Source organism: Papio anubis, chromosome 2, assembly GCF_008728515.1.
Source record: "Papio anubis isolate 15944 chromosome 2, Panubis1.0, whole genome shotgun sequence".
Classification (NCBI taxonomy): domain Eukaryota; kingdom Metazoa; phylum Chordata; class Mammalia; order Primates; family Cercopithecidae; genus Papio; species Papio anubis.
The window spans coordinates 87,180,094-87,192,921 of NC_044977.1; the positions used below are offsets into that span (position 1 = coordinate 87,180,094).

The following is a 12,828-nucleotide window of genomic DNA, read 5'->3' on the forward strand; positions in this document are numbered from 1 at the left end:
CTTCTGTGGCCCCGGGCCCTGCCAGACAGCGAACCGCGAAGCCGGCACTTCGGCGGTCTCCAGCCTTTGCCTGGAAAGAGCTCGGCAAGCTAGCTAGAGATTAGATCCCACGACCTAGTCGTTTTAGCTCAGGGAAGGGAAGCGCCGGACGCTAGCCTGCAAGCTCCACTGCGCAGCCGTGGACACCGCCCCACGTCGCAGGGCCGTGGACCCTGACAACACCGGAACCCGGCGCCCGGTGCGTGCGCTTGGCGGACCAGAATGGCTAACGTACCGCCATGCCGCGAGGCCCACGTAGAGGCGGAAGTTGATGGGACTGACGCAGATGGGGGAACCTTGCCTCGATGGCACTTTCCTGTCCGCGACTCCGCCCCCGCCAGAGGGGCTAGGCTCCGGGATTCAAGATGGAGGCGCTGAGTCGAGCTGGGCAGGAGATGAGCCTGGCGGCCCTGAAGCAACACGACCCTTACATCACCAGCATCGCAGACCTCACGGGCCAGGTTGCTCTGTACACCTTCTGCCCCAAGGCCAACCAGTGGGTGAGTGCTGCCTGGCTCTGAGGACGGCCGCCCGGCCGCTGCGGTCTCTTAAAGGGGCCGCGCGGGTTGCTGTGGGGTGGTGGACACAGCAAGAGGCCAGGGAGGTGAAGACGGGGCCAGGGACTGGCGAAGAGCCGAGCCAGAGCCTGAGGGGTGTCGGGTCCACCTGGGATTGGGGGATAGGAGTGAGAGAAGTGGCTCGAGACATCCCAAGAAAAAGCCAGTGGAGGGGAGGATTGGAGCAGGATCAGTCCCTTGGCGTCGGGTCTGGGGACGTGGGCGACCTGCCTTCTCTGCAGATACATTGGGAGTTATGAGACCAGTGGGGTCAAAAGAGTGCCTGAAAGCTTGTGTTTGAGGCTTTGCGGATTATTAGATAAATTACATGTACATTGTCTATAAAATAAACACTCCTTCTCTCCCCCGGCAGACGTAAATGAGAGCCCCTTTCGCAGAGGTCATTTGGATTTAAAGCTTAAAATCCAATTAGTTTCGATTCTTGGAAGGGGGAGTGCGGTGGGTCCGGCTTTAATCGAACTACACAGTTTCGGAAAAGATTTCAAGGCACTTAGGAAAAGGGCTTCCATGTTCACTGGATCCCCGAAGACCTTTGTACAAACAAGAGAGACCCTGTAAATGTGTTTTGTTCCACCTACGATGCTGGTGATGTCATCTCTGAATGTTCCCCTCAGACTCAGTACTTTCTGGCTTTCGTGCACTGGAGAGGGTCCGAAAAGTTACGTTCAGTCTGTTCACTGATTCTCGTTAGCCCCTGCTTGAAGCTTTGTTAGTTGTTTAAAAACAACTAGCATAATTTCCCACTTTCTTGTAATTGACCTTTCCTAATTAACTCATTCAGTTACAGGCTTTACACTTAGAAAATAATATGTAAATGTTTGTTGGATTGAATTCACCAGTGACTGGAGTTCACATTTCAATAAGATGTGAAATCCTTAAACTAACAACTCTGGAAGATGACTGTAGTATGTCGTTTACCCTATAATACAGATGCGTAGATTATTTTTATTAGTAATTTATCGAAAATCATTTGGCATTTATGAACGGTTAATTCAGATGAAGAGAGTTTTTATAATCACGTTGTTTATCTTTGCCTCCTGGAAGAGAAGGAGGTATGGGAAACCACAAGGAATAAAATTGTAGATTGTTTTTTAAATGTAGCTATTTTAGACATTGCCTTAGTTTGAAATTTTATGAATCTTTTTTCTTTTCTTGGCATATATGTAAATTTGTGAAATATGGATTGCAGACCAAGGGTGAAGACTTGGGGCTAGGACTTTTTACTAAAGAGTTTTTCTAGTTTTTCACAAAGGCTTTCAATATTTTAAAATTTTACATTGGGGAGTTCTGTTTTAAATAAGAAATACAAGCTATAATAACCTGAATTGAAAAATAAGCTGCTACCATTTATTTGGATCCTGGCACGTAGAGCATAACAAAAATCTTTTCTCTCTTTGTTGTTATTTTACAGTGAGTTGTAACTTTACATGATGTTTTCTGGTGGGCAAGTTTTCTTTTACTGTAAGACAGTTGATTACCAATTTCTTATAGTAATAACCTAACGTTTTAAAGGTAAGAAAAAGCCTCTGAATCCTTAGGAAGGAAAATAATGATATTTAAGCTAGGGTAGTACTTCTGGAAGAAATCAAGATGATCAATTTTCTAAATTTTTTAATCCCAACACATTCAATATATGACCAACATTTAAAATGTTAATAATGTGTTGATTACAGTAAAATATTTAGGTCCATTGTAGGCTGTAAATTGCAGACTAATAAGCTTATTTATTTTTTAAAAAACACTGAACTGTGTTTAAAACCTAAATACTCTTGTCACAGAAAATGACCTATGGTAAAGGCCTGTAATAATTACACTGAGGCAGGGTATACTTTCAGTATTCATGATTCTTCAAGTTCTAAAAATAACAAGCTGGTTTTGTTTGGTAGGAATTCTTAACCACAAAATTTACTAGTTGTGAAAATGTACGAAAACTCCCCAGTGATGAAACAAAGTATCCTATAAAAAAATTTCATTCCTTTCCTTTTTTAAAACTTGGATAAACTTACAGGACCTTAGCCTTGAAGTTAAGAAATCTGGCTAAAACATTTTAGCTATAAAAAGTGAAGGTTTATTCTATGATTTTCTCCTTTACTAATTAAAAAAGAAAAATGCTGCAGATACAGATATGTTGCTGGATTAAACATTGCGTATGCTTATGTATGCATCAGTAGCACTGAAAGCATACATTAGAAATGGTAACCACAATTTGTGGAATGAGAGGGAGACTTTATCTGTTCCAAAGTGGTTAATTTTATAATAAATGAAATGAAACAAGTTGATCTTAAACGTGAAGCATTACTTCTCCATTGGGACTGTTTGGGGTCTGATTATGGGGAAAAAAAACTAATGGACTCATTGTCTTTCATAGGAGAAAACTGATATAGAAGGGACCTTATTTGTATATCGAAGGTAAGTTTTTAAAATATGTGTATTTGTTTTTAACAGTTTAATGGTGAACAATGTCAAACGGTTCAATTCTGTTGTACATTTGTCTTTGGAACCTTCCTGCTAGTCCCCTTCAAGTTTTCATCTTTCCCTAGCTGTGAAATCTTAACCAGGTTCTTTCTTTTCTCTGAGCCTTTCTGTGATTCAGAATAAACTGAACTAGAATTTATATTAAAAGTCTAGCAAAGCAATTTCAAAATAATAATGATTGAGTCTAAAACAGATACCTACCTCTCTCTCCCTACCCCCATATTAGAAAGAAAAAAAAAGATATATATTTGGGGAAAAGATAATACATAGACTAACTCTGTAAAATAATGTTTTTCATTACCTCTGTTGTTTTATTACTGCATGAGTGGTTGTCTTTTATGACTGGTTCTGTCCTCTTTCCCAACCCCCAGAAGTTCTAGATTTTGTACAATGTCTTGTTTGAGAGTTCTTTAGAAAGCTTGGATTATTCATAATGGCATATTTTTTATTTTTAACTTATTCAAAAATTCATTATCTTTAAGATTGGTTTGCAAATTGCAACTGTTTTGTTAGGCAGCTTCTGGGGCCTAAAGACAACTGACAGTATATGATAGTCATGGGGTGCTTGTTTTCCTGGATTCCTCTAAGGTCTTACTCTGACAAGGGCAGGTTCCTTCCCTTGTTTTCTAAAGCTTGAGTCAGCAGGAGTTATTACTGATATCTGGTCTTTTCCCTTTTTTTTTTGCATTGAGTTGCTTTTTAAGGATTGCCTTTCTCCATTGATGCCAATTTAAAATAATTTGTCAAATACTCTTCCAAATTTTGATACAAAGCCTTGAGATTTTATCTAAATGCACTCCATTTTTTTTCTTCTTTTAAGTGTAATTCTTTGATATTTGTACACCAAGCTCTTCTTTCTTAGACACTTTGTTTGTTCGCTGCTATTCATCTTTCTCCTTTTAAAAAGAAAGGGATCGGCCAGACGCAGTGGCTCACGCCTGTAATCCCAGCACTGTGGGAGGCCGAGGCAGGTGGTTCACGAGGTCAGGAGATAGAGACCATCCTAGCTAACACGGTGAAACCCCATCTCTACTAAAAATACAAAAAAATTAGCTGGGCGTGATGGTGGGTGCCTATAGCCCCAGCTACTCGGGAGGCTGAGGCAGGAGAATAGCGTGAACCCAGGAGGTAGAGCTTACAGTGAGCCGAGGTCAAACCATTGCACTCCAGCCTGGGCGACAGAGCGAGACTCTCATAAAATAAATAAACAGATAAGTAAATAGGAAGGGATCTTTACCCTCACTCCCTTCATTACTCTTCATTAGCAGTATAAATCTCTAGAAACTCTGTTATTAGAACCTTAGTTTCTATGATATTTGGAAAAGGTACTTTACTGGCTTTATTGTTATCATACAGAGGCACTGATTGTAGAAAGTAGGAGATTTAGCGTAGTGGTGGCTGGATTTAATACAATTCACGGAGTCTAATATGGTACTGATTCTAATTAAATGAGACGCAAGAAACTGTGTTTGGAAAATGTGAGACTATTTTGTGTACCTTGGATAAAGGTATACCAGGATGTCAGACTATCACTTTGCAGAGATTACTTCGTATAGTAGAAGCTTGGATTTGGAGTCTAAAAACCTGAAACTGAATCCTAATTACATTATTTGTAACTCATTATTTGTGTGACCTCAGGCACAGTCCTTAATCATTCAAAGCTTGTCTTCTAGTCTGTAGAATAGTGTTAACACCCCATATATATCGTAGAGAAACAAACGAAAAACTATGAAATGTTAGGTACATGTGAAGAGTAAGGGATCATATACTGAATCCCTCTGATACGGGAACCAAGGATGTTTCCTATTGTAGGATTCAAGGCATTTTCCGTCTAACTCAGGAGTACTATGTAAAGATCTGTTTGGTGCAAGAAAAACCATTATTGTAATGATGAGCAGCCATTATAGCCAATCCAATGGAATGATATTTCATTCAGCAACTGTGTGTCTATATTGGGATGTATGTGTGAAAAAAGTAAGACAAAAGCTCCATTTGCATGGGGCTTACATCCTAGTGGGGGCAGGACAATAAATGTTAAAAATAAGTGGTATGGATAAAAGAGAAAGGTTAGAGGTATTGAGCTTGGGAACATTAAAAAGGGTAGTTCAAGTAGGCCTCATGAAAAAGGTGACATCTGAACAAAGGCTTGCAGGGGATGAGATAGCTGTGCAGCTTCTGGGGCAGTAATCCAGGAAGAGGTCTTTAGGTAGAAGCACACATGCAGAGAGAGTGGCAAGGAGCCCAGTGTGGCTGGAGAGGAGGAGGTGGGGAAGAGCCATAGGAAATGAAGTCAGAGGGGGAATACATCAGGTGGGGCCTTGGTGGCCTCAGTAAGGACTTTGACCTTTACTCTGAGAGACTGTCTTTGGAGACTTCTCATCAGAGGAAGAATATGATCTGACTTAAATGTTTTGTTTACAGGTGTAAGTGCTTGATAATATTGTATGTACTAACGTACTCTTTTCTGAAATGAAAATAAAGCACATAGTAGATAACATTTCTACAGATTAAATGGTAACTGCATATTTTTTTTTCTTCTATTAAATCTAAGGTCAGCTTCCCCTTACCATGGTTTTACCATTGTGAATCGACTAAATATGCACAATCTAGTTGAACCAGTGAATAAAGATTTGGAATTTCAGCTCCATGAACCATTTCTTCTGTATAGAAATGCAAGCTGTGAGTATATCTGTTTTATTATAGTGATTACATTTAAAATCGAGTGACTTTAGTTTCTATCAATCCATTATTTAGTAAGTTTCAAATTACAAAACAAAATATGGCCTATAGTTTATGATTATAAATGAGTCTGTTAGAAAGATCAGACGTTTTAAACTGGGCTCTGAGACTAGACGTGGTGGCTCACGCCTGTAATCCCAATACTTTGGGAGACCGAGGAGGGCGGATCACCTGAGGTCAGGAGTTCGAGACCGCCCAGGCCAACATGGTGAAACCCCGTCTCTACTAAAAATACAGAAAAAAATTAGCCGGACGTGGTGGTGTGCACCTGTAATCACTTGAACCTGGGAGATAGAGGTTGCAGCGAGCCGAGATCGCGCGATTGCACTCCAGCCTGGGCAACAGAGTGAGACTCTGTCTCAAAAAAATAAGTAAATATACTGGGCTCTGAAACTGGAAACATTCTTTTGTATATAATTTTGTTTACTATTTCATTTACTAGCACTACATTTATGTTGTTGGTTTATTAAAATAAGGTTTATGCCTTTGTTTTTTTGCAGCTGTGGACTATCAGCTGCCCACATCCCTGAGCAACAGAACTTAGTTTGGGACACACAGGATGGGAGCAGATACAGATAATTCTTTCCACAAAGAAAGTATTATTTTTGCCCAGAATAGTGGTGGTGGGGTTTTTTAAAAAGATATTTATTACTTTTTCTACTTTATTTTGTCTGAATATGTTTCTAAGTAGGGTTTTTCTATCTGTTTATTTAATTGAGTGTCTACTGGTTACCAGCACTGAGCCAAGAGCTATGGTGCTTTAATGTTTGTAACCTATGTGCTATAGGGAGGCAGTTAAGTCAGCTAAGACTCAGAGATGCAAAACTATTACTCTGTTGGAGAGTTAGGATTATAACTCTTCTGCTTTTTAGTCCAGGGTTCTTTCAGGCATTTTTACAGCCTCTAATAATAATTGGATGCAGTCAGCAAAGCTAGATTGGCCCTTCCAAGAAACTACAGTACTAAAAAGTGTACTTAATTCCAGTGTGTTGGTATGGATATTGAAGGTATGGGTGTTTGAGGACAGTTTGTTCTACACTGACTATAGGGGTATCAAAACTGGTTATGGTAACGATTGTGCTCTAATTATCATTTAAGGATATAGTTGGAGAAATGTTGCTTCTAACTTAAAAAGTAAAAGTTAATGTGTTTGAATTTCACTTGGCTGAGAAGTAATTGGTCTTGGGGGATGTCTTCAGTATAAAATAGAAAAAGATTACTAGAAATTATACACCTCTTAATTCCCTGAATGAGAAGTAACAAGGCCTATTTTAAAGCTAGAAACCCCCAAGTTCTTTTCCGTAGCACACTTTTAAGTATGAGTGAAACAGTTTCTGTCTTTTGACTTCTCAGTAAACTATTTTTCCAGGTAATTACCTCTCAGATTTTAAATTCTGTGGACATATTAGACATGCTTCGTAATACCTGTAAGTTCAGATGGATTTATTTAAACTAATGTTAACAGCATAATTATTTCAGATTGCTCTTTTCTTTGGACTGAATATTCCATTAAAGGGAAAATTCAGCTGGGCACAGTGGCTCACACCTGTAATCCCAGGACTTTGGGAGACCGAGGCAAGCAGATTGCTTGAGCCCAGAAGTTCGAGACCAGCCTGGGCAACATGTCAAAACCCCATCTCCACAAAAAAACAGAAAAATTAGCCAGGTGTGGTGGCACACACTTGTAGTCCCAGCTACCCAGGAGGTTGAGGTGGGAGAGTCGCTTGAACCCAGGAGGTCATCGAGGCTGCAGTGAGCTGTGATCGCGCCACTGCACTCCAGCCTGGGCAACAGAGCAAGACCCTGTCTCAAAAAAATGAAAAGAGGGTGGGAGAAATTCTGCAAAGGAATACAGATCCAATTTTCTTTTTAAGTGAAATAGGCTTAATTCTGTTCTTTACTACCTGGAAACTTAATTTAGCCATCACTCCTAAGTGGTGTGATTATTAAAGTAGTCAGTAGGGAAAGTTATCTGGACCCAGTTACCATTTAGCATAAACCTGAGATGAATTGTATTGTATTTTTTTCACAAGTCCTGTGAAATTGAAAGTGTGACATAACACAAATATAATTGAACCATGAGTAACCAGAAGCTAACTAATCAGAGCTTCAGTCATCTGGAATTATTTTTACAGTTCGTGTGTGGAAGAAATGAAGGCAAATTATAAGAAAACAAGCTAATACTAGGTTTTATTTTCTAAAAATCAAGCAGATATCCAGAGAATAACCTGGGGTCAGCATTAAAATGTCAGTATTTTGTAACTTTAACTCCACTGTAGTATCATAGGTTGAATTGTTTTAATGAGACCTAAAATCATCAGGAGTATTTATTACGTTAACTAGAACATTCTTAGGAAGAAAGTGAACTCACGCATTTTACTTTAGAAAATTCTCAACTGATTGAAACAAAAGTTTTGTTAGTTGAACAGAAAACTCACTTAACCAGGTCATTTCATTAGGGAAATTATTTAAAGGAATAGCTTTATTGGAGAGAAGTGATAAGACAACAGAAAATGGTTTTGTGCGTGTTAAGGCCTCTCTTGAGTGTGTGTTTTGCCTACCTAGTCTTAAAAGTGGAAAATAGTCTTGTCAGGTCAGCAAGCTATTCAGTTGTTTAGGGATTTGTTCTTTAAATAAAATGTTAGTATCTGATTATGCATACAGGTAATTATACCTGATTCTGTAACTGCTCTTCTGCCATTCTCTTGGGAAATACCACCAAGACACCTGACCCATTTAACTCAAGTTATACCTTCATATCCAACTTCCTTCATTCAAATTAATTTTTGAAGTTAATGTACTAGAACAGTGAACCATAACTTTCTTTTAGTTCTAAGTTGTTTTATTTATTTTTATGAGTTTTTCTTTATAAAACATGCCAGACTACACCCACCCCACCCCTCAAGAAAAAGATAAAATCTTACAGAGAAAATTCTTACATTCACTAAGGGCTTAGGCTTGGTGATTCTCTTAAATCTTTGTGGGGAAGTGGTGGTGGTGGTGGTGGTGGTGGTGGTGGTGGTGGTGGTGGTGGTTTTCAAAAGACAAGGTCTCACTGTGTTGCCCAGGCTGGTCTTGAATTCCTGGGCTCAAGCAGTCCTCCCACCTCGGCCTCCCAAAGTGCTGGCATGAGCCACCCCGTCCAACCTCCTGAATCTTTTGGGAACAGTGTATTTTTATTCTGTGCAAGGGCCTTTGGCAGCCACAAGACCGCAGTGGGACTACAATGAAGAATGGGGAGGTTATAAGTTCTGGAGTTATTGAGTAGCAGTGATATTTCTAGCACCTTATTTCTGATCCTCAGCTTACAGGTTGAGAAAACAAGAGGCTCAGAGTTGTTTAGGAACCTGCTCAAGATTCGCAAAGGTAATAAGTGACAGATGCAGAATTCAAGAGTAGGTCTTCCGGGCTTCAAGGTCAATGTTCTTTCCAGTCTACTGTAACAATAAAATTACTTCATCAGTCCATATTCTAGAGCAGTGCTATCCACTGAAACTTTGCAATCAGGGAAAATGACAGTTCTGTGTCAGCACTGTCTAATATAGTAGCCTGAAATGTGGCTAGTGCAAATGAAGAACACTTCTTTTTAGTTTATTTAATTTAATTTATTTGAATTTACATGGCTGTATGTGCTGGCACCTGCTATACTGGACAGTGGAAGTCTAAAGCATGAGTTAATGTGCTGACATACTCTTTGTTGTGCCATACCTGAATCAAACAACTACTTGGGAAGCTTTGGATTAGATTTTTATGCCTCCTATTTAGTCATTCCTTTTCGAAACTTACAAATGATTTCTAGATACAAAAGCTGCAGAATATTTCCCTGAGGGTGGCTTTGCCATGGCAACACTCTTTTGGCATGGAATTTAGTTTGCAGATAAGAATTCTATTCCGGGCTTTGCCATTTTACTGACTACAACCTTGGCTAAATCATTTAAACCACTGATTTGACCTATTTATCTTAAAAGGCCATCATGAAAGTAAGGCATTTTGTTAGGTATTTACAAATACAAAATATCATAGACTATGTCTCCATCCTAGACTCAACAAATGATCTTATTAGTGAAAGAATCCTAGGGACATCAGTGTTATCCAGGTTCTCTTTTCGTTTTTTTTTTTTTTTTTGAGATGGAGTCTCGCTCTGTCTCCCAGACTGGAGTGCAGTGGCGTGATCTCAGCTCACTGCAACCTCTGCCTCCTGAGTTCAAGCAATTTTTCTGCCTCAGCCTCCCGAGTAGCTGGGACTACAGGCATGCACCACCACCCCCAGCTAATTTTTGTATTTTTAGTGGAGACAGGGTTTCACCATATTGGCCAGGCTGGTCTCAAACACCTGACCTCATGATCCGCCTGCCTCGGCCTCCCAAAGTGCTGGGATTACAGGCGTGAGCCACCACGCCCAGCCTATCTCTTTTTTGAGATCAAGTCTCTGTCACCCAGGCTGGAGTGCTTATAATGCAGACCTGTGATATGCTTCTTCTATCCCTTCTGATAGTACCATGCACGAGCTGCAGGCTCTTTGTGTCTCTTTACAAGTATTGTTTTCAAATGTTGTAGGGGTCATTACTAGAAAGCCTGAGGTATACATTGGAAAAATATATATATTAAAAATGAGAAGTCTTGGCCAGGTGTGGTGGCTCATGCCTGTAATCCCAGCACTTTGGGAGGCTGAGGCGGGTGGATCACCTGAGGTCAGGAGTTCAAGACCAGCCTGGCCAAGATGGCAAAACCCCCATCTCTACTAAAAATGCAAAAAAATTAGCTGAATGTGGTGGTGTGCACCTGTAGTCCCAGCTACTCAGGAGGCTAGGCAGGAGAATCGCTTGAACCCAGGCAACGAAGGTTGCAGTGAGCCTAGATGGCCGCACTGCACTCCAGCCTGGGAGACAGAGCAAGACTCCGTCTCAATTAAAAAAATAAAAAATAAATAAATCTGGGCTTTGGGTTAGAAGGAAGATGTCTACCTGAAAAATAACCATAGGTCTTCCTTCATACAAATTTAAGGTTCAAGTTGTACCATTCATTTGGTGTCATTTCTTACCCGGGTCAAGAAATTAACATAAAATTAATCATCAGCTGGTGATTACTCTAGGGCATCTGGCAGAAGCAAATGTAGATCCCTTCTGGCAAGATACATTCTTAGCCCAGGTTGCCCAGGAATATCAGACATGTCTCATGGTCTAGAATTACTAAATATACAAGGAAATACTTGGCAGTGAATGAAAGGTGGCATACAACAAACAGCAGGATTATACAACCCTTCCCAAAGACTTTAGTTCATGGAAGCTAGAGACTCTAATAGATGTAAATACCAAATCAGATTATAAAATAAAGTAAAAAGGAAGAACAGCAAATGTGAAAAAAGAATAAAGGCCCTGCGCGGTGGCTCACGCCTGAAATCCCAGCATTTTGGGAGGCTGAGGTGGGTGGATCACCTGAGGTGAAGAGTTCGAGACCAGCCTGCCCAACATGGTGAAACCCTGTCTCTACTAAAAATACAAACAATTATCCTGGCATAGTGGCAGATGCCTGTAATCCCAGCTACTCGGGAGAAACTGAGTCAGGAGAATCGTTTGAACCCGGGAGGCGGAGGCTTCAGTGAGCCAAGATCACGCCACTGCAACAAGAGTGAAACTCCGTCTCAAAAAGAAAAGAATAAAATGCTGCCAGGCACAGTGGCTCACACTTCTAATCCCACTACTTTGGGAGGCCAAGCCGGGCAGATTACTTGAGCCCAGGAGTTACAGACCAGCATGAGCAACATGGCGAGACCCCGTCTCTATAAAAAATACAAAACATTAGCCAGGCAGACCTGGGAGGCTGAGGTGGGAGAATCACCTGAGCCCGGGAGGTTAAGGCTGCAGTGAGCCATGATCACGCCACTGCACTCCAGCCTGGGTGATAGAGTGAGACCCTGTCTCAAAAAGTAAAAGAGTAAAAAAGAATAAATGCTGTATTTAAAAAAACAAAAAACAAAAAAAAACAGGAAGATTTGAAAAATAGCTGAGTAGAACTAATAGAAATTAAAATTTTAATTAAAAGACACTCTCTACTTGGATTCAACAGTTAATTGGTAATAGCTGAAAAGAGAATTGGTGAGCTAGAAGAGATACCTGAGGAAATCCAGAATGTATCCAAAACAAAGGACAAAATGGAAATACGACAGAGTGATTAGAATTATAAATCTAACATTTGATGGATAAGAATTTCAGAATGATAAAGCAGATTTGTAGAGAGGCAATATTTGAAGAGTTGGTATCAGACTGGGAATTTTCCAGAATCCATAAAAGACATAGATCCCATATTTAAACAATAGAATGGGCTCCAAGCATGAAACATAGAAATATAGCCGGACGCTGTGGCTCACACCTGTAATCCCAGCACTTTGGGAGGCTTAAGCAGGCGGATCACTTGAGGTCACGAGTTCGAGACCAGTCTGGCCAACATGGTGAAACCCCATCTCTACTAAAAATACAAAAATTAGATGAGCCTGATGGCAGGCATCTGTAATTCCTGCTACTCAGGAGCCTGAGGCAGGAGAATCACTTGAACCCAGGAGGTGGAGGTTGCAGTGAGCCGAGATCATGCCACTGCACTGCAGCCTAGGTAACAGAGTGAGACTCTGTCTCAGAAAAATATGTATGTATGTGTATATATATGTATACACACACACACACACACACACACACAGCCAGACACATTCTGATACCAGAGACAGAGAAGCAACCAAAGGTTGCTCAAGATTAAGTGTTGGCCGGGCGCGGTGGCTCAAGCCTGTAATCCCAGTACTTTGGGAGGCCGAGACGGGCGGATCACGAGGTCAGGAGATCGAGACCATCCTGACTAACACGGTGAAACCCAGTATCTACTAAAAAAAAAAATACAAAAAAACTAGCCGGACGAGGTGGCGGGCGCCTGTAGTCCCAGCTACTTGGGAGGCTGAGGCAGGAGAATGGCGTAAACCCGGGATGCGGAGCTTGCAGTGAGCTGAGATCCG

At 40.8% G+C, this 12,828-nt stretch overlaps 1 protein-coding gene across 1 annotated transcript in view; it reads left to right on the forward strand.

Annotated features, from left to right (window-relative positions):
• The first annotated feature begins 263 nt into the window (after positions 1 to 263).
• Positions 264 to 12,828, forward strand: part of DCP1A (decapping mRNA 1A) — a 60,078-nt gene continuing 47,513 nt past the window's right edge. Inside the window, exons 1-3 of the mRNA XM_003894289.5 lie at positions 264 to 539; positions 2,986 to 3,026; positions 5,644 to 5,771. Coding sequence (XP_003894338.1) covers positions 405 to 539; positions 2,986 to 3,026; positions 5,644 to 5,771 — 304 coding nt within the window. The 5' untranslated portion in view covers positions 264 to 404. The remainder of the gene's footprint in view (positions 540 to 2,985; positions 3,027 to 5,643; positions 5,772 to 12,828) is intronic.